Genomic DNA, 27150 nt, shown 5'->3' with positions numbered 1-27150 from the left:
GATGCTGTGGATGAACTCTCTTTCCGGAGCCCTGGAGACTCAGCATTCTGTCTCCAGAGCAAGTCCCACTCCCAGGATTTGGTGCTCGGTGGGTCTGTGCAGGGTCCCCACCCTCACGTGCTTTATCTTGAGAGTTGGGAGAGCAGACACACAGCTCTCAAGACTGTGCTCTCTTCCTTCTAAGCAGCTAGGGGTTATGTTGGAGTCTCCCAGCCAGAAGCCATAATTTTAGGGAGGGAGGGGGAAGTGGATGGATGCCGTGCTGTCCACGAATGCTGTGCCAGCATAATTTCAGTGCTGGAGGAGGAACCTAGGGCCTTGAACATGCTGATGCACGTATGCTGCACCACCAACCTATACCTCTGACACAAAACCATTACAGAACTTGACAGGAATGCCCAGAATCGAAGGGAAGACAGAGAAGCAAGTTTAGGAAGGAAAATTGTCCCAGGTAGATCAGGGTAACACAGGATAGAGATGAGGAGACACTTGATACGAGGGCAGACGGGGTGCTCTAGCTGTTGAACCCTAGTCCGAGAGTGAGCTTGCTCCTTTGTAGATCCTGGATCAGCTGGCCACTCAGGGAGCCACACACACTGTACCTTAGCCACTGGCCTTAGCTGGACAGGTGAGAGGCCTGTAATTCAGAAGCTGCTTCTGGAAGAATCCCAGCTAAGGCTACAAACTAGCAGGCATCTCAGCCCAGATCTTCCTCCCGTCAGGGGCAGCCAGTGGGGCAGAAGGTTCCATCCGAGTCCTGCCCTCAGTCCCCTCCATCGCTAGGAGGCTCCACTGCTGTCCAGTTACCTCTGTGGGCAGCTGGTGGCCTTGGTGGGACCGGGGACCTCAGGAGGGTCTGGCACATGTCCTTGAGACAGCTTTCAATCCTGGACTGACAGGCCAGGCTTCACGGTGCACCTGCTTCCTCCTGACCCTTCAGCCTCCCCAGAAGGCTGTGTGCTCAGTGTGGGACTGCTGACCTGTTGCCCTTTGTCCTGAGTCATGGTGGGTGCATGGAAGGAAGCCTGTTTGCCATCTCCATATAGGGGCCTCCTGGAGTGATCTGGCCTTCAGGAGAAGGGCTGGCCCCCAGCGGGAGCCTGACTGGCAGGTTCACATAGTTGGGAACCGGAGCTCCTAGGAGAAGCAAGCCAGGGCCAGTAGGGCCTCTGCCAGGCAACAACACTCATCCAAATGGGGTTTGGCTGAATGGAGGCAGGTACCAGTTCTGCAGAGGCTCCCGTAGCCTGTCCGCATGTGGAGTAGAAGCAATATGGCCTGCGGTCTGCCTGGTCTGCTGCAAGAACCGGGTACGCAGCCAACCAGCTAGAAAAGCTCTTTGCAACTCATGTTGCATGGAAGACAGCGCCACGGACTGCAGCAAAAGCTCCTAAACCCCAGTCAGTGGTGGTACTCCAGGACACTAGGAGCCAAAAGTTGAAATTCAGCCAGCCCTGAGCATATGGTTTCACCTGGAGCTCATGTTGCCTCCTGTTTTCCTGTCCACAGCCAGAAGCTGACTCCAGCTCAGCCTTATCTTCCCATGAGGCACTGACAGGTGTGGCCCGTGGGATCCAGGACAGGGAGTCCCCAGGCAGGGCACCCTATTTCTGGTATCCACCAGCGGATGCTTGCCAGAGGAAGGATGTGGCCTCCCTGCCAGAGGCGGGATTCTCATGTCCTTTGAAGTCAGGCTGTGGGGTGGGGTGAGTGGGGGAGTGTCCATCTCAAAGGCCTCATTGTGGAGCTGGAGATAGCGTCCCTGGAATGCTATGGAGCGGGGAGCTGGGGCCAAGGGCTACTCGCTACAGATGCCACAGAGGCAGGTGGCTGCGGCTGCCAGCTACCTGGGTGCTGCGTGGTTTTAAGGCCAGCTGTGCCAGCCTCTCCACGGAGGAGCAGAGGATCAATCCACCCTCTTCACTTAGCTCTCAAGAGCACAGCAAGGCCCAGGGCCACAGGAAACAGCTAACTGGGCCAATGAGGTGACAGTATGGCCTACCTCCACCCCAGCCCTTGCGGCGGCTCGGGCACACTGCATGGAGCATTCCCCTTTACTCCCAGAGATGGGGCCTCGGAGTGCCTGTGCTGTCAGACAGAAAAGGGCCTGCCCATGAGGAAAGTGGTTGGCCTAGATCTAAAGGCGAACGTTCGCTTCTGGCCTGTGCAGGTCCACTACCAAGTGTCTTGCGCTGTGAGGTGGACAGAAGATGGACGCCCAGCAGCACTGTGTCACAGAGAAGCTTCCCAAATGTCCACCACAATCCATTCTCATAACAAGTGGGACATAATCTGAAGGTGAAGGGGCTTTTTTTGTTTTGGTCCTGAAGCTTGGACTCAGGGCCTCACACTCATTTGGCTTCTCCACTCACGGCTGGTGCTCTGCCACTTGAGCCATTGAGTTCTGGCATTGATTGTGTGTGTATGCACATGCACGTCAGTCCTGGGGCTTGAACTCAGGGCCTACGTGTTGTCCCTCATTCTTTTTCTCAAGGCTAGTGCTCTTCCACTTGTGTCACAGCACCCCATCGGCTTTTTCTGTATAGTTGTCAGTAAAAGTCTTGTGGACTTTCCAGCCCTGGCTAGCTTATTCCTCAGATCTCAGCCTCCTGAGTAGGTATGAGCCACCGCTACCCAGCTAGTTCTGGCTTTTTGCTAGTTAGATGAAGATAAAACTCCCAGTTTGTGTGGGCTGGCTTTGAACCTTTATCCTCAGATCTTAGCCTCCTGAGTAGCTAGTAGCAACCAGCTAATCAGAGGGGTTCAATTACCTGTAATAAGTCCAGTAGCAAAGATGTATATAAGCAAAAAGGACCAAACTGGTGGGGTAATGGTGGTTCACTTGTAATTCTAGATATTCACAGGCTGAGGTCTGAGGATCAAGGTTCTAAGCCAGCCTGGACAGGAAAGTCCATGAGATTTCTATCTCCATTTAACCACCAGAAAACCAGAAGTGGCGCTCTGACTCAAAATGGTAGAGTTGCTGGGCGCCGGTGGCTCATGCCTATAATCCTAGCTACTCAAGAGGCTGGTATATGAGGATCGTGGTTCAAAGCCAGCCCAGGCAGAAAACTCCATGAGACTCTGTGGTTTAAGTGGTAGAGCGTTCACCTTGAGCTGAAGAGCACAGGGATATTGCCCAAACCAAGTTTAAGCCCCATGACTGACAAAAAAAGGGGCTGGGGGGGGGGGGGGGGAACTCGGGAACCAGTGGCTCCCGCCTGTAATCCTAAGTACTCAGGATGCTGAGATCTGAGGATCATGGTTCAAAGCCAGCCCAGGCAGGAAAATTGTTAAGACTCTAATCTCCAATTAACCACCAGAAAACTGGAAGTGGTGCTGTGGCTCAAGCGGTTGCCTTGAGCCAAAGAGCTGAGGGACACCACCCAAGCCCAGAGTTCAAGCCCCACAACTGACCAAAAAATAAAATTGTAAAGGACAAACTATAAGGTCTCATTTATGTGAGATTCCAAAATAAAATGTGTCTGTGGTGCCAGGACAGTGACTCACTGGGGAGCTAGAGAGGTTTAGGGTCCAAGCTCTGCTTTGGCCATATCATCATTGATCTGGGTGCTGCTTTTCTGGCTCTTGAGGCATCTTTCCACTGTCACTTGTGCACCTTTGTATTTTACTTCAATAAGCTGCTTTGTGTGTGTGTGTGTGTATGTGTATGTATACATCTGCCAGTCCTGGAGCTTGAATTGAAGGCCTGGATGCTATCCCTGGGCTTTTTTGCTCAAGCTCAAAGCTAAAACTCTACCACTTAAGCTACAGCTCCAGTTCTGGATTTTTATTTATTTATTTGGTAGTTTATTGGAAATGAGAGTTTCATAATACTTTTCTGACCAGGAAGGCTTCAGTCCATGATCCTCAGATCTCAGCCTCCTGAGTTGCTAGATGTGAGCCACCAGTACCTGGTCAGTAAGCCACTTTTTTTTTCTGTCTTTTTTTCTGCATTGTCCAGGCTGGCCTTGAACTCAAGATCCTCCATCCTCAGCTTCCTTAGTAGTAGGATTGCAGTCATATGCCACCACACCTGATGAATAAGATTTTTGAGTTTGTCCATCATGGGTCTTGAACTCTGGGCTTGGGTGCTGTCCCTCAGCTCTTCAGCTCAAGGCTAGCAGTCTACCATTTGAGCCACAGCGCCACTTCAGGTTTTCTGTGGTTTATTAGAGATAAGAGTCTCATGGGGCTGAGAAGGTGGCTCAGTGGTAGAGTTTTCCTTGCATGCATGAGGCCCTAGGTTCAATTCAGCACCACATACACAGAAAAAGCCAGAAGTGGCACTTTGGCTCCAGTGGTAGAGTGCTAACCTTGAGCTGAAGAGCTGAGGGACAGCGCCCAGGCCCAGAGTTCAAGCCCCACAACTGACAAAAGTTTCATGGCCTTTCCTGCCCTGGCTAGCTTTGAATCGTGACCCTCAGATCTCAGTCTCCTGAATAGTTAGGATTACAGGTGTGAGCCACCCGTACCCATTTTCTTTTTTAGTGAAAGCCAAAGGGGAAGATTTGTAAGTTGTGAAATGCAGCTATGAGGGATGACTGATATTCTTCAGTGCCTAGTGTAGGCGCTGTATGACCACCCTAGCCAGAGCATGTCGGGCAGCTGAGTGAGTAAGAGAGAAGAGATTTTATTATTTTGTTTTGTTTTGTTTTGTTTTGTTTTGTTTTGTTTTTGGGTCCAGTCGTGGGGCCTGAACTCTGGGCCTGGGCGCTGTCCCTCAGCTCTTCAGCTCAAGGCTAGCGCTCTACCATTAGAGCCACAGCGCCACTTCTGGCTTTTTTCTTTTCTCTTATATGGGGCTAAGGAATTGAACCCAGGGCCTCAGGCATGCAAGGCAAGCGCTCTACCACTGAGCCACCTTCCCAGCCCCGAGAGAATGGATTTTAATACTAAAATCACAAACTTTCAGAACACTGTAACCACCCTCTAGCCTGGCTCTGGCTTGAACTCCACAGCTAGTCTGTCTTACCTTTTTTTTTTTTTTAATGGTTTTGGGCTTGAACTCTGGGCTTGGGTGCTGTCACTTAGCTCTTCAGCTCGAAGCTAGTGCTCTACCATTTGAACCACAGTGTCACTTCCAGTTTTCTTAGTGGTTTATTGGAGATGTGTCTCATGGACTGGGAAGGTGGCTCAGTGGTAGAGTGCTTGCCTTGCATGCATGAGACCCTGGGTTTGATTCCTCAGCACCACATCAGCAGAGAAAGCTCACGGACTTTCCTGCTGGGGCTGGCTTTAAACCAGGTTCCTCAGATCTCAGGCGCCGGTGCCCAGTGCTAGTCTTTTCATCTCTTCTCCACTCACTCTGTCCTCCAGCTCCACGAAGAAGGCTGTCCTCACACTGATGCACCACCAGCGCTTCCTCGCTGCTGCTCCACCACCCGAGCAAGCACAGCACATACTGCCCTTCCGGTGCCCACTGTGAACAGCCTGCCCACAAGGGACCATGTGGAGAGCTGGCCCACTGAGACTGGAGACAGAAGTCTGCCTTGATGTGGTTTCTGGCTCCAGGGGCTGTGTGTTCTCTGCAGCGGAAATGGAGCACCACAAGGAAGGGCAAGCGCTGCATCCCAAGGACCCCAGGTCTGGTGGATGGCTGGGCAGCTCCTAGGATGCAAAAGCCCATTCCCATCCCACAGCACTGCATGTAAGGGGAGGGGGGGCCCACTGCAGTGAGGTGGAGCCCTGACGCGGCAGGGGTTCTATGGGTTCCATGAGCACCAAGAAGTAGAGTAGGGTGCTCATCACAACTGCCACGACTGTGCCCCACTTCTATGCCTTTTATTTATTGCCAGTCCTGGGGGATTGAACTCAGACCCGGGTGCCATCCCTGAGCTTTTTGTTCAAGGCTGGCACTCTACCACCTGAGCCACAGCGCCACTTTTGGCCTTTTCTGTGCATGTGGCCCTGAGGAATGGAACCCAGAGCTGCATGCATGCTAGGTAAGCACTCTACCACTGAGCCACCTTCCCAGACCATGATTTTAATTATTTTTAACATCTTTCCTAGTCTAGGGGAATCTACCAGTCTACCAATTTTTATTGCTGATGTATGTGTACCAGCAGGGACTGGATGATGTCCCCTGGAATAGGGGTGGGGTAGGGCTGGGAGTGTCCAGTCACAGTGGTGGTGATGCCTCAGATCTAGCAGCATGAGAGGAGGAGGGGTGAAGGACAGCTTCCTGGGGAAGGAGGTGGGTCTGGAGGCGGCTTAGGAATTCAGTGGAGAGAGGCACAAGACAAGTCCTAGGGCAGCCTGGGTGCGTGGAGGGCAGGCCAGGAAGAGGTCCTGCCTGTCTTCAGGCTCTGTAAGAAGTCAGATGTTGTGCTGTGTCCAGGGGCGTAGAGCCATTTGAGGGCCACCAAGTGCTGCTCACTGCCCCCTCGTCCAGAAGACTAGTACTAGCGCTCACTCGTCCTGAGTGCACGCCCGTCACGTGGCCACCCCCGGGGGGGGGAGCCCTATGTATAACTCTTAAAAGGCAAAGAAAAGCTCTATTCTTCCAGGACCTCAGCCCTTTCCCGCCCCAGTGACCAGAGGCAAGTGACCAAGAGGCTGAGAAGAAGCAAGAAACATCCCAACCTGAGCCGCCGCCAGGAAGGAGCTGGAGAGGATAGTGCAGGTCAGGTTTGTTCGCACAGGCAGCAACGTCCACACCGCAGAACTCAAGGTCCTGACCTGGAAGTGTCTAGACTCTGCTGGGCCACTGCTGGGCTGACCTGTCTGGCCAGAGAGAGGGTGAGTGTGAGTGCAAATCTGGGGGTTCCCAGACAGAGCACCTTCTGAGCCTTCCTGTTGACACCGTGAGGCGAGCACCTCCTGGAGCAAGATGCCAGCTGGAACTGGAACCGGCTTCGCCCCTTCCGATCCCCCGGTCGGGACTGTGCCCACACAGGGACTGAACTCCATCCCGACAGCCACTCCTTACCTGGCGCTGTCTGCCAACCAGACGGGACCCTGGTGCCTGCAGGTGCCCGTCCCGGACGGCCTCTTTTTCAGCCTGGGGCTGGTGAGCTTGGTGGAGAACATGCTGGTGGTGATTTCTATTGCCAAGAACCGAAACCTGCATTCACCTATGTACTTGTTCATCTGCTGCCTGGCTTTATCTGATCTGCTCGTGAGTGTAAGCATTGTGCTGGAGACCACTGTCATCTTGGGGCTAGAGGCAGGGGCCCTGGCCACCCGGGAGATGGTGGTACAGTGGCTGGACAATGTCGTCGACGTACTCATCTGTGGCTCCATGCTGTCAAGCCTCTGCTTCCTAGGAGCCATCGCGATAGACCGATACATCTCCATCTTCTGTGCACTGCGCTATCATAGCATTGTGACACTGTCCCGGGCACGGTGGGTCATTGTGGCCATCTGGGGAGCCAGCATCTTTTCCAGCACTCTCTTCATTGCTTACTACAATCACATGGCTGTCCTGCTTTGTCTTGCTACCTTTTTTCTAGCCATGCTGGCCCTCATGGCCATTCTGTACCTTCACATGCTCTCACGGGCATGCCACCATGCCCGGGCCATTGCTCAGCTCCACAAGAGACAGAAGCATCCTGTTCACCAGGGCTTCTGGCTCAAAGGTGCTGCCACCCTTGCTATTCTCCTGGGCATTTTCTTCTTATGCTGGGTCCCCTTCTTCCTGTACCTCACACTCATCACCCTCTGCCCCAGGCACCCTACCTGCAGCTGCTTCTTCAAGAACCTCAACCTCTTCCTTGCCCTCATCATCTTCAACTCCATCGTTGACCCCCTCATCTATGCCTTCCAGAGTCAGGAGCTCCGCGTGACAATCAAGGAGGTGCTGCGGTGCACCTGGTGAGCGGGGAGGTGGTTTTGGTCCCATAGCCAGGTGCCAGGCGGAGGGAGAGAGTGATATCCAGTGTCCTGATGCTATGGGAGCATAGGCAGGCAGTCCCCCCCTAGCCCTCACCTGCCCAGCAGTGGACTAGATAAACTGTGATGACTGCTCAAGACCAGGGAGAGGTGGTGTGCATCTCCAGGCAGGACACTCACTGGCAGCCGCAGCCGCAGTGAGGAGCTGCAGAGGAGCAGGTTGGGGAGAAGGGCTCGAGCACCAGGCACAGAGCTGGAAGAGAGCCTTTCCAGGACAGCTCCACCTTCACCCACTTACCAGGCCATACCTACTGCTACTTTTTTCTTTTTCCTTTTTACTAGTCATGGCTTGAATTTAGGTCCTGGTTGCTGACCATGAGCTGCTTCTGCTCAAGGCTGGCTCTTTAGCACTTGAGTCACAGCTCCACTGCCAGCTTTTTTGGTAGTTTATTGGAGATGAGTATCACAGATTTGGCTGGGAAGGTGACTTAATGGTAGAGTGCTTGCCTCACATGCATGAAGCCCTGGGTTCCATTCCTCGGTACCACATAAACAGAAAAAGCCAGAAGTGGTGCTGTGGCTCAAGTGGTAGAGTGCTCGCTTTGAGCAAAAGCAGTTCAGGGACAGCACCCATGTCCTGAGATCAAGCCCACGCACGCTCGCGCGCACGCATGCACACACACACACGCGCACACACACACACACGCACGCCTCACTGATAGATTCACCTGCTGGGCTGGCTTTTGAACTGTGAGTGTGATTCTCAGATCTCATTCTCCTGAGTAGTAGGATTACAGGTTGAAGCCCACTGGTACCCAGTCCTCTCTGCCTATTTTTTGCTGCTAGCTCTTGGGGCCTGTACCCTGGGTGGCAGGGCAGGCGGTCCCTGGACTGGCAGAGTGAAGAGGGCTGTGGAGGAGCGAGGCTTCTCCAGTGAGGGCCTTTGGAGCTCCAACCCTATCCACAGAGCCACCTGGGCTCCATGGGACTGGACCTGCAGGATGAGCATCTTGAACAAGGAGGCCACCAGATTTGGACAGAATGGATGAGAGGCTGACCCCTCTGGGAGCAAGTTCTGAGGCTCATGGAACCCTAACAAAAGGAGACTTGGATGTTTGCTGCCCTTGCCCCAGGAAGTGGCTCTGCGCCTGTCCTGGTCCTGGCAGAGGCCACTGGCCTGAGTCAGTGACCTGAACCTGACAGGGTGTCAAAGTAGTCCGGCAATAAATGCTGTGTGGCCTCATCCATCTGCCTGGGCTGCTTCCAGTAGTTTGAAGTTTGGATGGAAGGTGAAAGGCAGTGATCAATGTCATGAGAGGAAGGAGTCCCAGAAACGATTGCCATCTGCCTACATTGGAAGCCTTCCCCCACCAAAGGGACCTCATGCTCATGGGAAAAGTGTGGAGGCCCCAACAGGGCCCACTGTGCTCCTGTCCCTTGGCCGGGGCAGCCCCACCCGTCCCCTCTGGGTGACACTGCAGTGAAGGCTTCAGTGTGCCTCTTCCCTGGCCCCAAATGTGTACTAAACCCCAGCTCAAGAGACATGCCTGGCCTTGGCCAGTGCGCCCCTTTCCTGCAGCCTCTTCCCTGGCCCCAAATGTGTACTAAACCCCAGCTCAAGAGACATGCCTGGCCTTGGCCAGTGCGCCCCTTTCCTGCAGCCTCTTCCCTGGACCCAAATGTGTACTAAACCCCAGCTCAAGAGACATGCCTGGCCTTGGCCAGTGCGCCCCTTTCCTGCAGCCCTCCAGACGAGGCTTGCAGGTGGGACTCCATCTTCCCTTGCCAGCTGGGAAATGGATGAGGGGTTCTTTAACTCCGTTTCCCAGTGAAGTGGCAGGCGGGCTGGCCTGGGCAGGGCCCCTCCTGAGCGGCCTGGGTCTCCCTGACCCACCTCCTCCCTCACCTTGGAGGTGGTCTGGGAAGCAGATGCCCGCCCAGCCCACCTCGGCCTTCGGCTGCAGTCCTGGTGCTGACCTCAGGCCTGGAACTGGGGCCCAGCGGGGCCAGGTCCGCCAGGGGCCAGGCTGGAGTCCATGGTCAGCCGGGCACAGGAGCCTCTGGGGACAGAGGGGCGCGGGTGGCCCTAGCTGTCCCTGTGGGGGATGGAAGGGGTCGCAGGGGGATGGAGGGGGCGGGAGGGAGACGCAGGGGGATGGAGGGGGTAGGAGGAGGACACAGGGGGACGGAGGGGGACGCAGGGGGATGGAGGGGGTGGGAGGGGACGGAGGGGGACGCAGGGGGATGGAGGGGGACGCAGGGGGTGGGAGGGGGTTGCAGGGGGTGGGAGGGGGACGCAGGGGGATGGAGGGGGACGCAGGGGGATGGAGGGGGACTCAGGGGGATGGAGGGGGTGGGAGGGGACGCAGGGGGACGCAGGGGGATGGAGGGGGCGGGAGGGAGACGCAGGGGGATGGAGGGGGTGGGAGGGGACGCAGGGGGACGCAGGGGGATGGAGGGGGACGCAGGGGGATGGAGGGGGTGGGAGGGGGACTCGGGGACGCAGGGGGATGGAGGGGGTGGGAGGGGGACCGAAGGGGTGGGAGGGGGACACAGGAGGACACAGGGGGACGCAGGGGGTCGGGGGGGACCAGGGGACGCGGGGGCCATGTGCAGGCAGTCCACTTCCCGCCCAGCCGGGAGGCAGAGCCACCGTCCGCACATGGACGGCTAAAGCCCAGCCGGGAGAGCCGCGTCGCGGCCCGAGGCCTCGGGCCTCCTGAGGATGAAGACCCCGTTCTGAATTGTCTCCGAGGAGGGCGGGGCGCGGGCCGCACGCGGGAGCTCTTCCTGGAGGGCTCGGACCGCGTCCCTGTCCTTGTCGCCACCGCCACCATGAAACCGGCCGCCATGAAACCGGCCGCGTGCCCGCGACACCGACGGGCCCATCCCACGCCCTTTCCGGCTCCCGCCAGGGGTCTGAGGGTGCGGTGACCGCCGGGCCCACCAGCCCCCCACAGGACCCCGCCACCCCCCCCGCAAGGACCCCGTCATCCCCCCCACAGGACCCCACCCCCTGCCCCCCGCAAAGGGCCCCGTCATCCCCCCACAGGACCCCGCCCCCTGCCCCCCGCAAAGGGCCCCGTCACCCCCCGTAAGGACCCCGCCCCCTGCCCCCCGCAAAGGGCCCCGTCATCCCCCCACAGGACCCCGCCCCCTGCCCCCCGCAAGGACCCCGTCATCCCCCCACAGGACCCCGACACCCCCCCCCCCCCGCAAGGACCCCGTCATCCCCCCCGCAGGACCCCGCCCCCTGCCCCCCGCAAAGGGCCCCGACACCCCCCGTAAGGACCCCGTCACCCCCCCCCGCAAGGACCCCGTCATCCCCCCCGCAAAGGGCCCCGTCATCCCCCCCGCAGGACCCCGCCACCCCCCCCCGCAAGGACCCCGTCATCCCCCCCCAGGACCCCGTCACCCCCCCCCGCAAGGACCCCGTCATCCCCCCCGCAAGGACCCCGTCATCCCCCCCCAGGACCCCGTCACCCCCCCCCGCAAGGACCCTGTCATCCCCCCCGCAGGACCCCACCCCCTGCCCCCCGCAAGGACCCCGTCATCCCCCCCCAGGACCCCGCCCCCTGCCCCCCGCAAAGGGCCCCGTCACCCCCCCAACAGGACCCCACCCCCTCCCCCCACAGAACCCCGCTCCCCCGTACAGGACCCTGCCAATCCCCCCCCCCCGCAAGGACCCCGCCACTCCCTCCCCTCCCGCACAGGACCCCGCCACCGTCCCCAACCCCCGGGGCAGGACCCTCCACCGCCTCACATCGCCAGCACTGCGCACCCCTCCCCGGCCAGCCGCCCCCTCCGCGCTGGCGCCTCCCCACCGCTCCGCGCGTCCCCGGCCCGGGCCAAGGCAGGGAATCCGCTCCGGCCGGAGGGCGGGGGCCGGGGCGCGCGGACCCCCGCACAAAGGCCAGGGTGGGGCCTTGTCTGGGGCGGCGCCCGCAGGCGGGAGGGGGGGCCGCCATTGTCCTCGGAGCCGCCGCGCCCGGCCGGCCCCGCCCTTCCAGTCGCGGGCGCCGCATTGTGCGGGCGCGGCCGGTGCGGTGCTGATGCTGCAGAGCCCGCCGCGCTGCCGCATGCCGGGCGCGGCCCGGGATTGGCCCGCCCGCGCCACCGGGCGGGGCCGCCGCTATAAGAGCGCGCGCCTGCGGCCCGCGGCCCTCCGCAGCTCGCCCGGCACCGCTCCGTCCGCACCGCCCGCCCGCCGCAGCCAGCATGAGGGAGATCGTGCACATCCAGGCCGGCCAGTGCGGCAACCAGATCGGGGCCAAGGTGAGGCCGCCCCGCCGCCCCGAGCCGCCCTGGGCGCGGTGGAAGCGCGGTGCCCGCGCCCGCGCCCGCGCCCCTCGCCGCGCCCTCCTCCCCAAGCCGAAACAAAGGGTCGAGCCCCGTCCTGCGCCCGCCCGGGACCGGGCAGGAAAGGCAGGGCGCCGCGCTGCACCCCACGCGCCTTGCCCCGCGCCCCGGCCTTCCCTCCGCGCGGCCCACGCCTCGGGCCTCCCCTCCGCCCTCCCCCGCCCCGCGCTCGGCGGGGCCCCCGCGGTGGGGGCTTAGCCTAGAATGAGGCGCGTGGGCCGCCGGGGCCGGCTCCGCGCGCCCCTCCGGGAGCGCACCCGAGGGGCGGAGGTGCCCGCCGCGCCTGGGCCTCGGTCCCCGCGCCCCGCCCGTTCCTTTGTTGGAGTGTTGGGCCTGGCCCAGGGTGACCTTGGTCCAGATCTCGACTCTCCTGGCCGGAGAGTCGCATCTTCCCACGGGGCCCGGCCGCGCCCACCGCGCCCGGCCCGCAGAGACCGAGGGTGGGCCGCGCCCTTCGCGTCCCTGCTCGGCCCTCCCCGCTTTGCCAGCCCCTGACCGGCGCTGGCCCGAGGCTGAGAAGGCCCCGATGCCGAGATTCGGGGCCCGGGAGGCGGCCGCCCTGGTCTGCCCCGGGGAGTCCGCCCCTGGCCCAAGGTCACCCGGGCCACTCACCCGGCGCTGTGCGGCCCGGGCGGCGGGGACCCAGCGCGGTCAGGACCCTGGCCAGCGGGCGCGGAGGGCGGGGCCGGGAGGCGTGCCCTAAAGCGGTCACCACGGAGACCGCGGGAACAAAGCCTGACGACCGAGGGCAGGGCGGCCCGCCGGCCGGCGCGGGAATTGCGAGTGTGGCTCGGGCGAGGCCGCGCCGGGGCGGCGCCCGGGGAGGTGGGGTGCGGTGGGGACCCAGGCGCCTCCGCGCTGGGAGGAGGGCCCGGCCTGCCCTGGACGCCTGCTTGGGGCGTCGGGTCCCGGCGAGTCCGAGCGACCTCCCCCTGCGGCCGGACTGGACTGCGCCCTCCCCGAGCCCGTCGGGCCCAGCCCGGGCCCTGTGGGCTGCGGGACGGCGGCAACTCTGTGTTGCCGAAAAATGGCATCTCTGATTTATTGTTGGCCCTGAAGCGTGTCTGTGGTCTGGGGCGGGGCGGCCCCGGGCGGGTCCCAGGCTGTCCGGTCTGGAAGTCCCCTGAGACGGGCGCGAGGCCCGGCCTGGCGTCTGGGGTCTTCTCGCTCCTCTTGCTTCCGACGACTGGAAACGTCTCGGCCGCGTTTGCCTCCACCGTGTGACTGACTGTCGCGTCCCCGGTGGCGTTCTCCCTGCCAGTCGCCAGCGCAGCCATTGTGTGAGCCAGGCTGGGGCTCGCCCGCTGAGGTCCCGGGTGCTGCCTGGGGTAGGTAGCACAATGGGCCCCCGGCCATCTGGGGGGCCGCGGCCGAGAGGGCGGGGCGGAGGCTGGGGAGGGCGCGGCGCGGGGAGGGCGCAGGGCGGGGCGGAGGCTGGGGAGGGCGCGGCGCGGGGAGGGCGCAGGGCGGGGCGGAGGCTGGGGAGGGCGCGGCGCGGGGAGGGCGGGGCGGAGGCCGGGGAGGGCGCGGCGCGGGGAGGGCGGGGCGGAGGCTGGGGAGGGCGCGGCGCGAGGAGGGCGGGGCGGAGGCCGGGGAGGGCGCAGGGCGGGGCGGAGGCTGGGGAGGGCGGGGCGGAGGCCGGGGAGGGCGGGGCGGAGGCCGGGGAGGGCGCGGCGCGGGGAGGGCGCGGCGCGGGGAGGGCGGGGCGGAGGCCGGGGAGGGCTCAGGGCGGGGCGGAGGCCGGGGAGGGTTCAGGGCGGGGCGGAGGCCGGGGAGGGCTCAGGGCGGGGCAGAGGCTGGGGAGGGCGCGGCGCGGGGAGGGCGCGGCGCGGGGAGGGCGGGGCGGAGGCCGGGGAGGGCTCAGGGCGGGGCGGAGGCCGGGGAGGGTTCAGGGCGGGGCGGAGGCCGGGGAGGGCTCAGGGCGGGGCAGAGGCTGGGGAGGGCGCGGCGCGGGGAGGGCGCGGCGGAGGCCGGGGAGGGCGCAGGGCGTGGCAGAGGCCGGGGAGGGCGGGGCGGAGGCCGGGGAGGGCGCAGGGCGGGGCAGAGGCTGGGCAGGGCGGGGCGGAGGCCGGGGAGGGCGCGGCGCGGGGAGGGCGCGGCGCGGGGAGGGCGGGGCGGAGGCCGGGGAGGGCGCGGCGCGGGGAAGGCGGGGCGGAGGCCGGGGAGGGCGCGGCGCGAGGAGGGCGGGGCGCGGGGAGGGCGGGGCGGAGGCCGGGGAGGGCGCGGCGCGGGGAGAGCGCAGGGCGGGGCGCGGGGAGGGCGCGGCGCGGGGAGGGCGGGGCGGAGGCCGGGGAGGGCGGGGCGGAGGCCGGGGAGGGCGCGGCGCGGGGAGGGCGGGGCGGAGGCCGGGGAGGGCGCGGCGCGAGGAGGGCGGGGCGCGGGGAGGGCGGGGCGGAGGCCGGGGAGGGCGCGGCGCGGGGAGAGCGCAGGGCGGGGCGCGGGGAGGGCGCGGCGCGGGGAGGGCGGGGCGGAGGCCGGGGAGGGCGCGGCGCGAGGAGGGCGGGGCGCGGGGAGAGCGCAGGGCGGGGCGCGGGGAGGGCGCGGCGCGGGGAGGGCGGGGCGGAGGCCGGGGAGGGCGGGGCGGAGGCCGGGGAGGGCGCGGCGCGGGGAGGGCGCGGCGCGGGGAGGGCGGGGCGGAGGCCGGGGAGGGCGCGGCGCCGGGGCCTGCTGAGCCGCAGAGTTCAGGAGCGAGCGCGGCGAGGGTCTTTGTGCTCGATCGTAGAAGCCCCGCGCCAGAGGCTCGATCCCTTCCTCTCAAAGGGTGCGGGAAGGCCCCAAACTAGGAGTCCCTAGCTCGGTCACAGGCGGTGCAGATGTGCGGACGGGTGCGGGCTCGCGGCCCCCTTCCGGAGAAGCAGATGTGATGTGCCAGGGCGGCTCGGTGCTCTTGCTGGAGACGGACAGCCCAGCTCGCCCTCCTCCCCGAGCGGGGGGCGGGGGGGGGGGGTCCTGCTGGAAAGCGGCTTTGCGGAGGCTTTGTCTGCGCGGCGCTGAGCCGGCCGCCGCGGGCCCCACCCAGGGCGGCGGGGCGGGGCGGGGCGGGGCCTGCCTGGCCTGAGAGCCAATGAGAGAATGCGTTCCCTTCATGGCTCCAACCCCCAGCAGGGGGGAGCGGAGGGCGCTCGTGCGCGCGTGCCCGCGCTCGCGGTGTGCTGGCCGACGGGGACTGGGAAGGGTCAGCACCATGGACGGAGTCACGGCCTCCTAGGCGTTTTCTGCAGGGATGCTATTTGATCGTCAGAATCGCATTGCTTATTGAACATGCTATGGAATAACACCTGGCTCGACATTTTGTGATGTTATTGTACTTCCATTAGTTATTACAAAAACAATTGTTAATTAGGGCGCCAGTGGTTCACGCCTGTCAACCCTAGCCACTCAGAAAACTAAGATCTGATGGCTGCAGTTCAAATCCAGCCCGGGCAAGAAAATCTGTGAGTCTTTTGCTGTTGTTGTTCGGGTCATGGGGCTTGAATTCTGGGCCTGGTGGTTACTTGGAGATAAGAGTCTCACGGACTTTCCTGCCCGGGCTGGCTTTGAACCGCAGTCCTCAGATCTCAGCCTCCCGAGTAGCTAGGATGACAGGCGTGAGCCACTGGCGCCCGGCTCACCCTTCCTTCCTTCCTTTTTTTTTTTTTTTTGTCAGTCATGGGGCTTGAACTCTGGGCCTGGGCACTGTCCCTCAGCTCTTCAGCTCAAGGCTAGCGCTCTACCACTTGAGTCACAGTGCCACTTCTGGCTATTTCTGTTTATGTGGTGCTGAGGAATCGAACCCAGGGCCTCATGCATGCAAGGCAAGCAGTGTACTGCTGAGCCCCTTTCCAGCCCGCCCCTCCCTTGCTTCCTCCCTCCTTCCCTTCCTTCCTTTCTCTATTTCTCTCTTTCTTTTTCTTTTTGCCAATCCTGAGGTTTGAAATCAAGGCTTGGGAACTGTTCTGAACTTCTTTTGCTCAAGGCTAGCACTCTACAACTTTAGCCACAGAGCCACTTTCGGCTTTTTCTGTGTATGTGGTATTGAGGATTTGAACCCAGAGCTTCATGCATGCTAGGTAAATACTCTACCTACCACTGAGCCACATTCCCAGCCCTATTTCTACCTTTTTTTTTTTTTTTTTTTAAATCAACAGTCATGGGGCCTGAACTCAGCCCGGGCCTGGCCCTGCCCCTCAGCTTTTCAGCTCAAGGCTAGCACTTTATACCATTTGAGCCACAGCACCACTTCTGGCTTTTTCTGCTTATGTGGTGCTGAGGAATTGAACCCAGGGCCTCATGCATGCAAGGCAAGCACTCTACCACTGAGCCACCTTCCCAGCCCTCTTTCTAGCTTTTTGAAGATAAGAATGTCTTGGATTTCTCTACTTGTGGCTTTAAATTTCTATCCTACATATCAATATTCTGAGTGACTAGGCACACACCAAAAATCCTGGCAACTCAGGAGGCTGAGATCTGAGTATTACAGTTCAAAGCCAGCCAGGATAGGGAAGTCCATGAGACTCATCTGCACCAAAAAGCTAGAAGTAGAGCCATGGCCTTGAGGAAAAAAGCTTAAGAGACAGCACCTGGGCCCCAAGGTCAAGGCCCAGTGTCAGTACAAACCAAACAAAAAGAAACAACCAACCAAAAACAATTTAATACGAATGAAGCTTTTGTCTACTGAATGTTTTGTCAGTACAAACCAAACAAAAACAAAGAAACAACCAACCAAAAACAATTTAATACGAATGAAGCTTTGTCTACTGAATGTTTTGTTTTGTTTGGGCCAGATATATATATGTGTAACGCTGTCAGGTTTGCTCTACAGGTTAGGGTAGTCCTGGGAGGCTGTTCACACCCTATAAAGAACTCAGTGGACTCCAGGAAATTGCAGTTATACATGCATATCCTTGGGTGTCCACCCATACTTCTGCAGGGCTGGTGATTATTGTCTCTGAAACCAGATGTTTGAGGGACCCAGGGTTGGGTAGGTTGTGCCCTTGACCCAGGTGCAAGCAAGCAGCAAGACCAGGTCCCAAATGCATTTTGTTTTCACTTCCAATTCAACTAACACACTCTTACAGGGGAAAAAAATAATACAATGAAATAAAACCAAAATAAAAGAGAAAGAAATTCAACCCCGCCCTTTCTGAAAGGTGCCCTGAGGGTAGCCCTCAGGGTAAGCTGCCAGCCCAGTGTGTTACATGATTATTCTGTTTAAAGTTTTTAAGCCTTAAAACTTATTTTTAACTTTTCTTTAAAGCTAACATGCACATGATGAAATTCCAACAGTACCAAAGGGTACAGTGAAAGGAAGTCTGTCTCCTCGCCTGGGATATAACCTCAGGCATGGCTTTCTGTGTTTCTGTCAGAGATATCCAAATATAGATGAGCACATGCACACTGTTTTATAACCTACTTTTTGCCAACACATGACTCTGATGTAAAGGCCCTTTGTTCTTTGAGGCCTTGATGCCATTGGTTCATCTGGAAGTCATTCCTGCCCCAATGAGTAAAGAGAATTCCTACTGCCTCAGGAGCCATGTAGCTCATGACCTGGAGTGTCTCCTGTCTGCCCGCAGGCCCTGTGTCTCTACAAGGAGGGTAGAGGGGGGCGGAATGTCTGTACAGGTCTTCGGTTCACTGTGTGTGTGCATGTAGGTTCACAGTCCTGCTTATCGCTGCCCTGCTGCCCTTGTACTTTGTGTAGATTAGCTTGCTATATTCTCACATGGGCCTATTATCAGGCTTATTGTTGAAACAGGACCCTTGTTGACCTGAGGTCACATAGCTAGGAGAAGGTGGGGTGGGCCCCAGACTGAGTCCAGGCCTTGCCTTGTGCTGCCCTGCTCTGCTGAAACTGTGGATGCAGAGTTTGAGAAGCATGGTGTATTCTCACCTGAGAGGAGACAAGAAGTGAGAAAGTGAGGCCATGCAGACTGGCCAGTCATCTGCCACTCAGGATCCCCTGCAGGCCTGAGGGGGTGTAGGAGCTTGTCTCCCAGACACCCACAGGCCACACTGCCTATGGTCAACGATGTACCTGATGTTGCTGGACTTGTCACTGGAGTCGTGTGTACTGACACTGAAGACCACACATAGTGGGCAAGAACAGGTTGCTGGGTTTCAGGCTTGTATTCTTTTCTACCTCCTGCTCCAGGCGATTCTCTGTACCTTCTCTGTGAGGTATTTGTACCTTGTCCACACGGTCAGGGTCAGGGCTGTATCTAGGAACCTGATGTCTGTTGGCTGAGCCCTGGTCTTCCTGGGGTAATGTCAGCCTGGACGTGCAGATACAGTGGTTTGCATGGTTGCTCTTTTCTAAAGTCAGTTGGGCTGGTGAGGTCCCAGGCTCTAATTTGGTATTAAGGCTATATCACAGCCCCTTACTGACTCCTTCTCCCCCTTGTTACAGTTTTGGGAGGTCATCAGTGATGAGCATGGCATAGATCCCAGCGGCAACTACGTGGGTGACTCAGACCTGCAGCTGGAACGCATCAGTGTCTACTACAACGAAGCCTCCTGTGAGTGCTCGCCCCAGTTCCATTCCCACCCTGGGGAGGAGGCTCCTGAGGGGCGGAGTCCTAGCATCGCCGACCTCTGGTTAACCAGAAGACCAGCAGGCATGACTGGGATCTGCACTCCAGACTCACTAAAGATGGCCACCCTAGTGTGAGATAACTGCACTTGGTGGCCATGCAAGTTTCACTTTCCATGGCACATGGGGCAAGGCAATGAGTGGCTGTTCTCTGGGGGCTGTGGGCAGATACAGAGCTGGGTTCCCTTGGATGGCTCAATTAGAGGCTATTGGGAAACTGGTACAGAATGATTTCTTTATAACAAATTGGTGCTATATTATCCTGCCCACGTAGCCAAGTGACTGGAACTCACCTAAGCCTATGAGTTGAGTCTAGGTTGGGGTGTAAGGTGATGGGAGGTACTGACTCTGACCTACATCCCTGGGTCCTCTCTTTCAGCTCATAAATATGTGCCTCGGGCTATCCTGGTGGACCTGGAGCCTGGAACTATGGATAGCGTACGGTCAGGGGCCTTTGGACATCTTTTCAGGCCTGACAACTTCATCTTTGGTGAGTTTCCCTTGCTCCAGACTCCTCCAGTGGTAGAGAAACTTGGGCAGGGCAGGCCACATCAGTAGATCGGGACAAGTGTCAGGAAAGGGGAGAAGCCAGCTCCTCACTGGGACCTTGTAGGGTAAAATAGACCTTTCTGTTTTGTAGTTGGGGATTAGAGCCCCAGAGAAAAGATTTTGTGTAGGAAACACACCACTCATTTTAAGCATAACAGGTACAGAACAATAAGTTTGTGGAATCATTACAGAGATATTGGGGCAGAAGTAGGGGCCATCAGAGGACATAAGCCTGTGGCAAAAAAAGTTAGAGCGGCCAGGCACTGGCGGCTCATGCCTGTAATTCTAGCTACTCAGGAGACTGAGATCTGAGGATTGTGATTCAAAGCCAGCGCAGGCAGGAAACTGGAAGTAGCACTTTGACCCAAGTGGTAGAGCACTTGCCTTGAGCTGAAGAGCTGAGGGACAGTGCCCAGGCCCAGAGTTCAAGCCCCATGACCAACAACAACAACAAAAAGTTAGCACATCCTTGTGCCTGTGTCTTGGTGGCAGCCACTGCTGCCTCACCTCACCTCTGCCTCAGGGACTCCACAACCTAGCTCTAGTGGATGCTGTTTCAACTGGTCCCCAGCTACACAGAACTCTGGGGTTGCAGTTTATACTTCCAGCATGCCCAAGGAAGAAAAGTGTTCTGGAGGGGAAGGGCTAACCAGAATGCTCTTGGGAGGCAGTATGGCTATGGCTGATCCCAGGTTTTCAGTTCCTGTTCCAAAGTCCTTAACATGCAGCTAGGACCTCAGCAGGCTGCAAGAGCTCAGGGCCAGCAGGGACACAGGAAGTTGTTCATCAGCTGTACACTTTACAGAGGGACCAGCTTCCACAGCTGTCCCCTGAAGTGCTCAGGGAGGCCCTCGTCTTGACTATAGACCATCAGATCCCTTCCTGTCACTTCGTCGTCCTCCTCTCCCCAACAGGTCAGAGTGGGGCTGGCAACAACTGGGCCAAGGGTCACTACACAGAGGGTGCGGAGCTGGTGGACTCAGTCCTAGATGTCGTGCGGAAGGAGTGTGAGAATTGCGACTGCCTGCAGGGCTTCCAGCTGACCCACTCCCTAGGTGGGGGCACAGGCTCGGGCATGGGCACCCTGCTTATCAGCAAGGTGCGGGAGGAGTATCCTGACCGCATCATGAACACCTTCAGTGTGGTGCCCTCACCCAAAGTCTCAGACACCGTGGTGGAGCCCTACAACGCCACACTGTCCATCCACCAGCTGGTGGAGAACACGGATGAGACCTACTGCATTGACAACGAGGCCCTGTACGACATCTGCTTCCGCACCCTGAAGCTGGCCACACCCACGTATGGGGACCTCAACCACCTGGTGTCGGCCACCATGAGTGGGGTCACCACCTCCCTCCGCTTTCCTGGCCAGCTCAATGCAGACCTGCGCAAGCTGGCTGTGAACATGGTGCCCTTCCCCCGGCTGCACTTCTTCATGCCCGGCTTTGCCCCACTCACAGCCCGGGGCAGCCAGCAGTACCGTGCCCTGACAGTGCCCGAGCTCACCCAGCAGATGTTTGATGCCAAGAACATGATGGCTGCCTGTGACCCCCGCCACGGCCGCTACCTGACAGTGGCCACTGTCTTCCGTGGGCGCATGTCTATGAAAGAAGTAGATGAGCAGATGCTGGCTATCCAGAGCAAGAACAGCAGCTACTTTGTGGAATGGATCCCTAACAACGTCAAGGTAGCTGTGTGTGACATCCCTCCTCGTGGCCTCAAGATGTCTTCCACCTTCATCGGCAACAGCACCGCCATCCAGGAGCTGTTCAAGCGCATCTCCGAGCAGTTCACCGCCATGTTCCGGCGCAAGGCCTTCCTGCACTGGTACACCGGCGAGGGCATGGACGAGATGGAGTTCACGGAGGCTGAGAGCAACATGAACGACCTGGTGTCTGAGTACCAGCAGTACCAGGACGCCACAGCCGAGGAGGAGGGCGAGATGTATGAAGATGATGATGAGGAGTCTGAGGCCCAGGGCCCCAAGTGAACCACCTGCGGGTGCAGTCACATGTCAGCCAGGGCCAAGACAAGCAGGTCTGTCCCTCAGAGCCACTTAGCTGCTGACACTGCCCCCAGCTTTGCTTCTACCAGCTTGCTATGGTGTCACAGGGCCTCCCGAGTTACGTCCTTCAGTATTTATGGCCATCCCCACCCAGTTTGAGTCCACTGGCTCTGTCCTCCCCACATACCCACCTCCTTTTTTGTGTTGCCCCTTGTCTCTTGGTTTTTTTGTGGCTCCGAGCCTGATGTTTTATAGTTTTTTTTTTTTTTTACTGAGGTATGTTTATATTTTGGGGGGGGGGATACTTAATAAATCTATTGCTGTCAGATACCCCTTTCTGGTGCTGGAGATTTTCTTTTATTTTGGAAAAGAGGGTTACCAAGCAGGTTCTGGAGTATGAGTATGGCAGGCAGGGTGATGGGTAGGGGAAGCCCTCATCTCTAGAACTGGTGGCTTAGGCAGATCTGTGTTGGATACCTGAAAGGCCTAGGGAGGAAGGTAGGGAGTTATAGAAAGAACAGCCAAGCTGGGCGCTGGTGGCTCACGCCTGTCATCCTAGCTACTCAGGAGGCTGAGATCTGAGGATTGAGGTTCAAAGCCAGCCAGAGCAGGAAAGTCTGAAACTCTTGTCTCCAATAAACCACTAGAAAAACTGGAAGTGGCGCTGTGGCTCAAGCGGTAGAGCACTCACCTTGAGCTGAAGAGTGCGGGGACAGCGCCCAAGCCCAGAGTTCAAGCCCCACGACTGACAAAACAAAACAAAACAAAAAAAACAGCCAAGCCTAAGAGAAGCCCCTTCTTCAAACCCATAGTTACAGCTGTCCTGACTCAAGAGCCATCCCCACCCTGAGTCTACTCATGCTCAGAGTTGCTCAACTGCACTGAGTGTCAGGTCAAATATCCCTGAGGGGAACCTGACATCTGAACTGGTAGGCAGGGAAGGGATTCCCTGGAGAAAACACTGCGGTGTTGGGAGGTCAAGGCTTACTTTGGGAAGGGACTGGTCAGACCAAAAAGATGTAGTGGTACCACACCCTAGTAATATATATTGGTTCTGTACCACCCCCTTGTGGTTTATTTTTCTGCATGTGCAAGATACCCAGTGTCTGGTTACACAGGTACCTAGAGAAAAAGCAGAATAAATGCCTGCTTTCATTTTCTCACCATGACAAAAGTCGAAATTCTAAGAAGTCCATCACTTACCTACAGTGAGTGAGTGATCACAGCTGAACAAGGTCCCAAACGTCTCCACTCAGCCTTTGTGTACCAAGACAATGTCAAGTCTTTTTTTTTTTTTTTGCCAGTCGTAGGGCTTGAACTCAGGCCCCATGTGCTGTCTCTGAGGTCTTACGCTCAGGGCTAGTGTTCTAGCACACTGAGCCGCAGCGCCACTTCTGGCACTTGGAGCCAAGGTCTTACAGGGACTTTGCTGCCTGGGCTGGCTTTGACTGTAATCCTCAGATCTCAGCCTCCGGAGTACCTAGGAATACAGGCGTGAGCCACCAGTGCCTGGCCAACATTGTCAAATCTTAATTTCCTACTCTGTCTGGCAGCACCCTGTGAGGAGTCCTTTACTGTAGACAGCATTTTCTTATGCCATCTCTCAATGTAGTTTTATGTGACAATAAGTCCAGGGCTGTGGGCGCTCGTCTCAGACTAGGGAGCCGAACCTCTCAGAAGGGCCACATGCCTGATTCTGGCCCTTTAAAACAGGCTGTGCTCTGATATGCCACAAGGATGGGAACACAGATGGGCAAAGCTGTGTCAACTCAGTTGCTGAGACTTAATCACCAGAAGCAACAATGTATTCTAGATGTATTAACTAGATGAGTTTTTGACTTCTGGTGTTGCCTAGACAAAGGCTAGGTATAGGAGTGTACTCCTGGAATGCGTATTCAACATGGCTGACTAGAGCACAGCTGGGACCTTCGCTGACCTCCGTCGCTGACCTCCGTGGAGATTGCTCCGCATGGCCACCTAGTCTTCCTGTCACACGGGTCTCAGGGTGGCTCAATGCCTTGCATGGCAAGGGTACCATGCCATCTCAAGGCCAGGTCAGGAATGGGCCCAGTTACACTGTGCTGCCTGCAATCAATCAGACACAAGTGATGGATCTGTGCAAAGGTATGCACTCCAGGACATGTCCTCATTTGGCCTGCAAAAATATAACTGGGCACATCTCAAACTCCGTATGTTAAATTAGGGCTTCTGGCTTCCTTTCCCAGTTCTCCCCTTCCCCTGTTCTCCCCTTCCCCTCCTCTTCCCTTCCTTTTCCTTCCCCGCCCTTTCCTCTCCTCTTTTCGTCCCTTTCACTTCCTCTCCCCTCCCCTCCCCTTCATCTTTTTTCTGTCTTGCTTTCTCTTTTTCTTTCTGCCTTGCTTTCTCTTTTTCTTTTTGTCTTGCTTTCTCTCTTTTTCTGTCTGTCTGCCCTTCCTCCCTCCCTTCCTTCCTCCCCCCTCCCCCACAGCTTTTCTTCCTTTCTTTCTGTGCTGGTACTGGGGCTTGAACTCAGGGCCAGGGTACTTTCCCTTAGCTTTTTCAGCTCAACTTTAGTGCTCTACCATTTGAGTCACACTTCTATGTCTGACTTTTTTGGTGGTTAACTGGAGAAAAGAGTCCCATGGACTTTTGTCCCTGGGCTGGTTTTGAGCCAAGGTCCTCAGATTTTAACCTCCCAAGTAACTAGAATTTCAGACATGAGACACTAGCACCTGGATAACTATGGCTTTTAAGTGGCAAAGAAGAGATGCTTCTAAAGGACCTTCTACCATAAAGAAATTGATTGAAGCTGGGCACCGGTGGCTCACGCCTGTAATCCTAGCTACCCTGAGATGTGTGGATCATGGTTGAAAGGCAGCCTGGGCAGGAAACTCCGTGAGACTGTTTTTTTTGTTGTTTGTTTTTTGTTTTTGGGTCCGGTCGTGGGGCCTGAACTCTGGGCCTGGGCGCTGTCCCTCAGCTCTTCCTAGTACTTTACCACTTGAGCCATAGCGCCACTTCCGGCTTTTTTCTTTTTGCTTATGTGGTGCTGAGGAATCGAACCCAGGGCCTCAGGCATGCAAGGCAAGCGCTCTACCACTGAGCCACCTTCCCAGCCCCAGCTCCGTGAGACTGTTATCTCCAATGAACCACTAGAAAACCAGAAGTGGTGCTGTGGCTCAGATGGTAGAGCGCTTGCCTTGAGCTGAAGAGCACAGGGAAAGTGCTCAGGCCCAGAGTTCAAGCCCCATGACGGACAAAAAAAGAAAAGAAATTGATTGAGCTGGGTGCTGGTGGCTTATGCCTGTAATCCTAGCTACTCAGGAGGCTGAGATAGGATAATGGTTCAAAGCCAGCTTAGGCAGGGAAGTCCATGAGATCATCTCCACAAACTACTCAGAAAAATTCAGAAGTAGTACTATGGTTCAAGTGGTAGAGTATTAGCCTTGAACACAGAGAGGTTCAGGGGCAGAGCTCAGGCCCAGAGTTCAAGCCCCAGGACGGGCCAAAAAAAAAAAAAGATAAAAAAAATATTAGCTTGACCACAATTCCTTGGTTGTGACAGAAAATCTAACTGCATCCAGCTAAATGAAAGTTTCTAATTAGTCATCACCCCGTAATGCAGAGTTCTTACACGGGAAAAATGCAGGCTGTCCAGGGCTGTCTGGGGCTTCCTGCAGCACCCCACCTTGTACACAGGTCCACCTCATGGGCCCAGCTCAGCGTCTTCAGATTACTGCTCAGATACACTTGCTCCAATTTGAAGCTGTGCACAAATGGAGGAAAAGAAATCTGGTTAATCATGGGTCATGTGATTCCTGCTGGGTGAGAAGAAACCTCATCAAGAGTTCACAGGTTGAGGGGAGCAGCTTGTGCCGGCCAGGTGGGACATGCCCAGTATTGGTGGCCTCACTGGCTCTGGCCCTGCTATCCAGGGCCAGTGGGAGCGTGCGGGCAATGAGGAAGGAAAGGTGACTGAGGAGTGGTGGCCCTGAAAGAGGAGTTGTTTGGTAAATAGGGATAAAAAGTGGCTGTCATAATATGTGTCCCATCATGACATTTCTACCTCCCTTAGTGTCTCAGACTCCTGCTCATAATTCCTTGGGTGCCTGCTCCACCTAAGGAAAGAGCCGAGGAGAATCACTGAACAGCCTGGGAGGTGCACAATACTGCCCTCCAGAGGACTTCATGGAACTCATTTCAGCCCCTCTTTTTTTTTTGGTCGGTCTTGGGGCCTGAACTCTGGGCCTGGGTGCTGTCCCTAAGCTCTTCAGCTCAAGGTTGGTGCTCCACCACTTGAGCCACAGCACCACTTCTGGCTTTTTCTGCTTATGTGGTGCTGAGGAATGGAACCCAGGGGGGCTGGGAAGGTGGCTCAGTGGTAGAGTGCTTGCCTTGCATGCATGAGGCCCTGGGTTCGATTCCTCAGTACCACATAAGCTGGAAGTGGCGCTTTGGCTCAAGTGGTAGGGTGCTAGCCTTGAGCTGAAGAGCTGAGGGACAGTGCTCAGGCCCAGAGTTCAGGCCCCATGACCGACAAAAAAAAAAAAAAAAAAGTCGAACCCAGGGCCTCATGCATGCAAGGCAAGCGCTCTACCACTGAGCCACCTTCCCAGCCCGCCTCTTTGTTTTCAAAGATAGCCCTCTACCTCTTGGCACAGAGCTTCATGCATGCTAGACAAGCACTCTACTGTTAAACCACATTCCCAGCCCCTCCATTCTCTTTTAAATAGTGTTTACCTTAAACACTTTTTTGCCTTTTAATTCTTTGATAGGTAGGGGAAACTCATAAATGATAGGTGGATGATAGATGAGAGTTGCATGTTTCTGCAGTCACAGACTACTTCAAAGTTCCACCACTCCACTTCAGTTCCTTCTCCACTGAACAGCTCCACTACCTCCCTAGGCATCAGTTTCTCTGTAAGGTGAGTGAATCGGCACAGGGTTTGCAGGGTTCTTCTCTACAGGGTTCTTCATGATCCTCTCCCTCCAACAGCTAGGTGGCTTTTTGTTGTTGTTGTTGCCGGTCCTGGTGCCTGAACTCTGGGCCTGGGCGCTGTCCCTCAGCTCTTCAGCTCAAGGCCAGCGCTCTACCACTTGAGCCACAGCGCCACTTCCGGCTTTTTTTTGCTTACGTGGTGCTGAGGAATCGAACCCAGGGCCTCATGCATGCAAGGCAAGCGCTCTACCACTGAGCCACCTTCCCAGCCCCTAATTAAAAAAAATAAAACCGGGCGCCAGCGGCTCCCGCCTATCATCCCACTACTAAGGAGGCTGAGATCCGAGGATCGCGGTTCCAAGCCAGCCGGGCTGGAAAGGCCGTGAGACTCTGACCTCCACTGAGCCACCAGAAAACCGGAAGTGGCGCCCTGGCTGGAGTGGCTGGGCGCTGGCCTGGAGCCCCAGAGCCGAGGGGCGGCGCCCAGGGCGCCCAGGCCCGGAGCCGGAGCCGGAGGGCCGAGGGGCGGCGCCCAGGGCGCCCAGGCCCGGAGCCCCGCAGCCGGAGGGCCGAGGGGCGGCGCCCAGGGCGCCCAGGCCCGGAGCCGGAGCCGGAGGGCCGAGGGGCGGCGCCCAGGGCGCCCAGGCCCGGAGCCCCGCAGCCGGAGGGCCGAGGGGCGGCGCCCAGGCCCGGAGCTCAAGCCCCACCAGGGTTTACGTGTGCTGGACTCGGGCTTGAACCCGGCCCCTCTCGGCCGTGTTTCCTCAGGGCTGAGTTCGAGCCGGAGTCGCCCCTCTACTCCAAGCCATCCGCGGGGCGCGGTCGGCGGGCGAGGCCGCGCCGGGGGCTCCGCCGGGCTGACGTCACCGCCACGCCCCCGCGGGCGGGGCGGGGCCTCGGAGCGGGGGGCGGGAG

At 58.2% G+C, this 27150-nt stretch overlaps 2 protein-coding genes and 1 long non-coding RNA gene across 5 annotated transcripts; 2 read left to right on the top strand and 1 right to left on the bottom strand.

Annotated features, from left to right (window-relative positions):
- The first annotated feature begins 6605 nt into the window (after positions 1–6605).
- Positions 6606–7857, top strand: Mc1r (melanocortin 1 receptor). Its single transcript, XM_069987812.1, has one exon. The coding sequence runs from the start codon at positions 6833–6835 to the stop codon at positions 7817–7819; it is 987 nt and encodes a 328-aa protein (XP_069843913.1). The 5' UTR covers positions 6606–6832; the 3' UTR covers positions 7820–7857.
- Positions 7858–12009: 4152 nt separating this feature from the next.
- Tubb3 (tubulin beta 3 class III) lies at positions 12010–21654 on the top strand. Of its 2 annotated transcripts, none has more exons than XM_069987810.1 (4): positions 12010–12108; positions 18581–18689; positions 19143–19253; positions 20227–21654. In XM_069987810.1, exons 1-4 carry the CDS (start codon positions 12052–12054, stop codon positions 21300–21302), a joined length of 1353 nt encoding a protein of 450 aa, XP_069843911.1. In that variant the 5' UTR covers positions 12010–12051; the 3' UTR covers positions 21303–21654. The 2 variants fall into 2 exon arrangements, with proteins under 2 accessions (XP_069843911.1, XP_069843912.1); XM_069987811.1 differs by lacking the exon at positions 12010–12108 and adding an exon at positions 13396–13520.
- LOC138803756 (uncharacterized) lies at positions 17209–26726 on the bottom strand. 2 transcript variants are annotated; one of them, XR_011365037.1, is made up of 5 exons: positions 26037–26726; positions 24931–25062; positions 23254–23402; positions 22521–22797; positions 17209–21307 (listed from the first exon to the last, which is right to left on the bottom strand). It is a non-coding gene; the product is annotated as an uncharacterized lncRNA (long non-coding RNA). The 2 variants fall into 2 exon arrangements; XR_011365036.1 differs by having other exon boundaries at positions 22521–23402.
- Between the last annotated feature and the right edge of the window lie 424 nt (positions 26727–27150).

The sequence above is a fragment of the Dipodomys merriami genome, unplaced genomic scaffold, assembly GCF_024711535.1.
Source record: "Dipodomys merriami isolate MVZ:Mamm:240054 unplaced genomic scaffold, mDipMer1.0.p SCAF_348, whole genome shotgun sequence".
Classification (NCBI taxonomy): domain Eukaryota; kingdom Metazoa; phylum Chordata; class Mammalia; order Rodentia; family Heteromyidae; genus Dipodomys; species Dipodomys merriami.
Note: the sequence above shows the minus strand (reverse complement) of the source record. Positions and strands in the feature narration are given on the sequence as shown.

Coding starts and splice junctions, on each gene's coding strand:
- Mc1r (XM_069987812.1), top strand. CDS start 6,833: ATGCCAGCTGGAACTGGAACCGGCTTCGCCCCTTCCGATCCCCCGGTC.
- Tubb3 (XM_069987810.1), top strand. CDS start 12,052: ATGAGGGAGATCGTGCACATCCAGGCCGGCCAGTGCGGCAACCAGATC. Junction 12,109..18,580: donor GCAACCAGATCGGGGCCAAG/GTGAGGCCGCCC, acceptor CCCTTGTTACAG/TTTTGGGAGGTCATCAGTGA. Junction 19,254..20,226: donor GCCTGACAACTTCATCTTTG/GTGAGTTTCCCT, acceptor TCTCCCCAACAG/GTCAGAGTGGGGCTGGCAAC.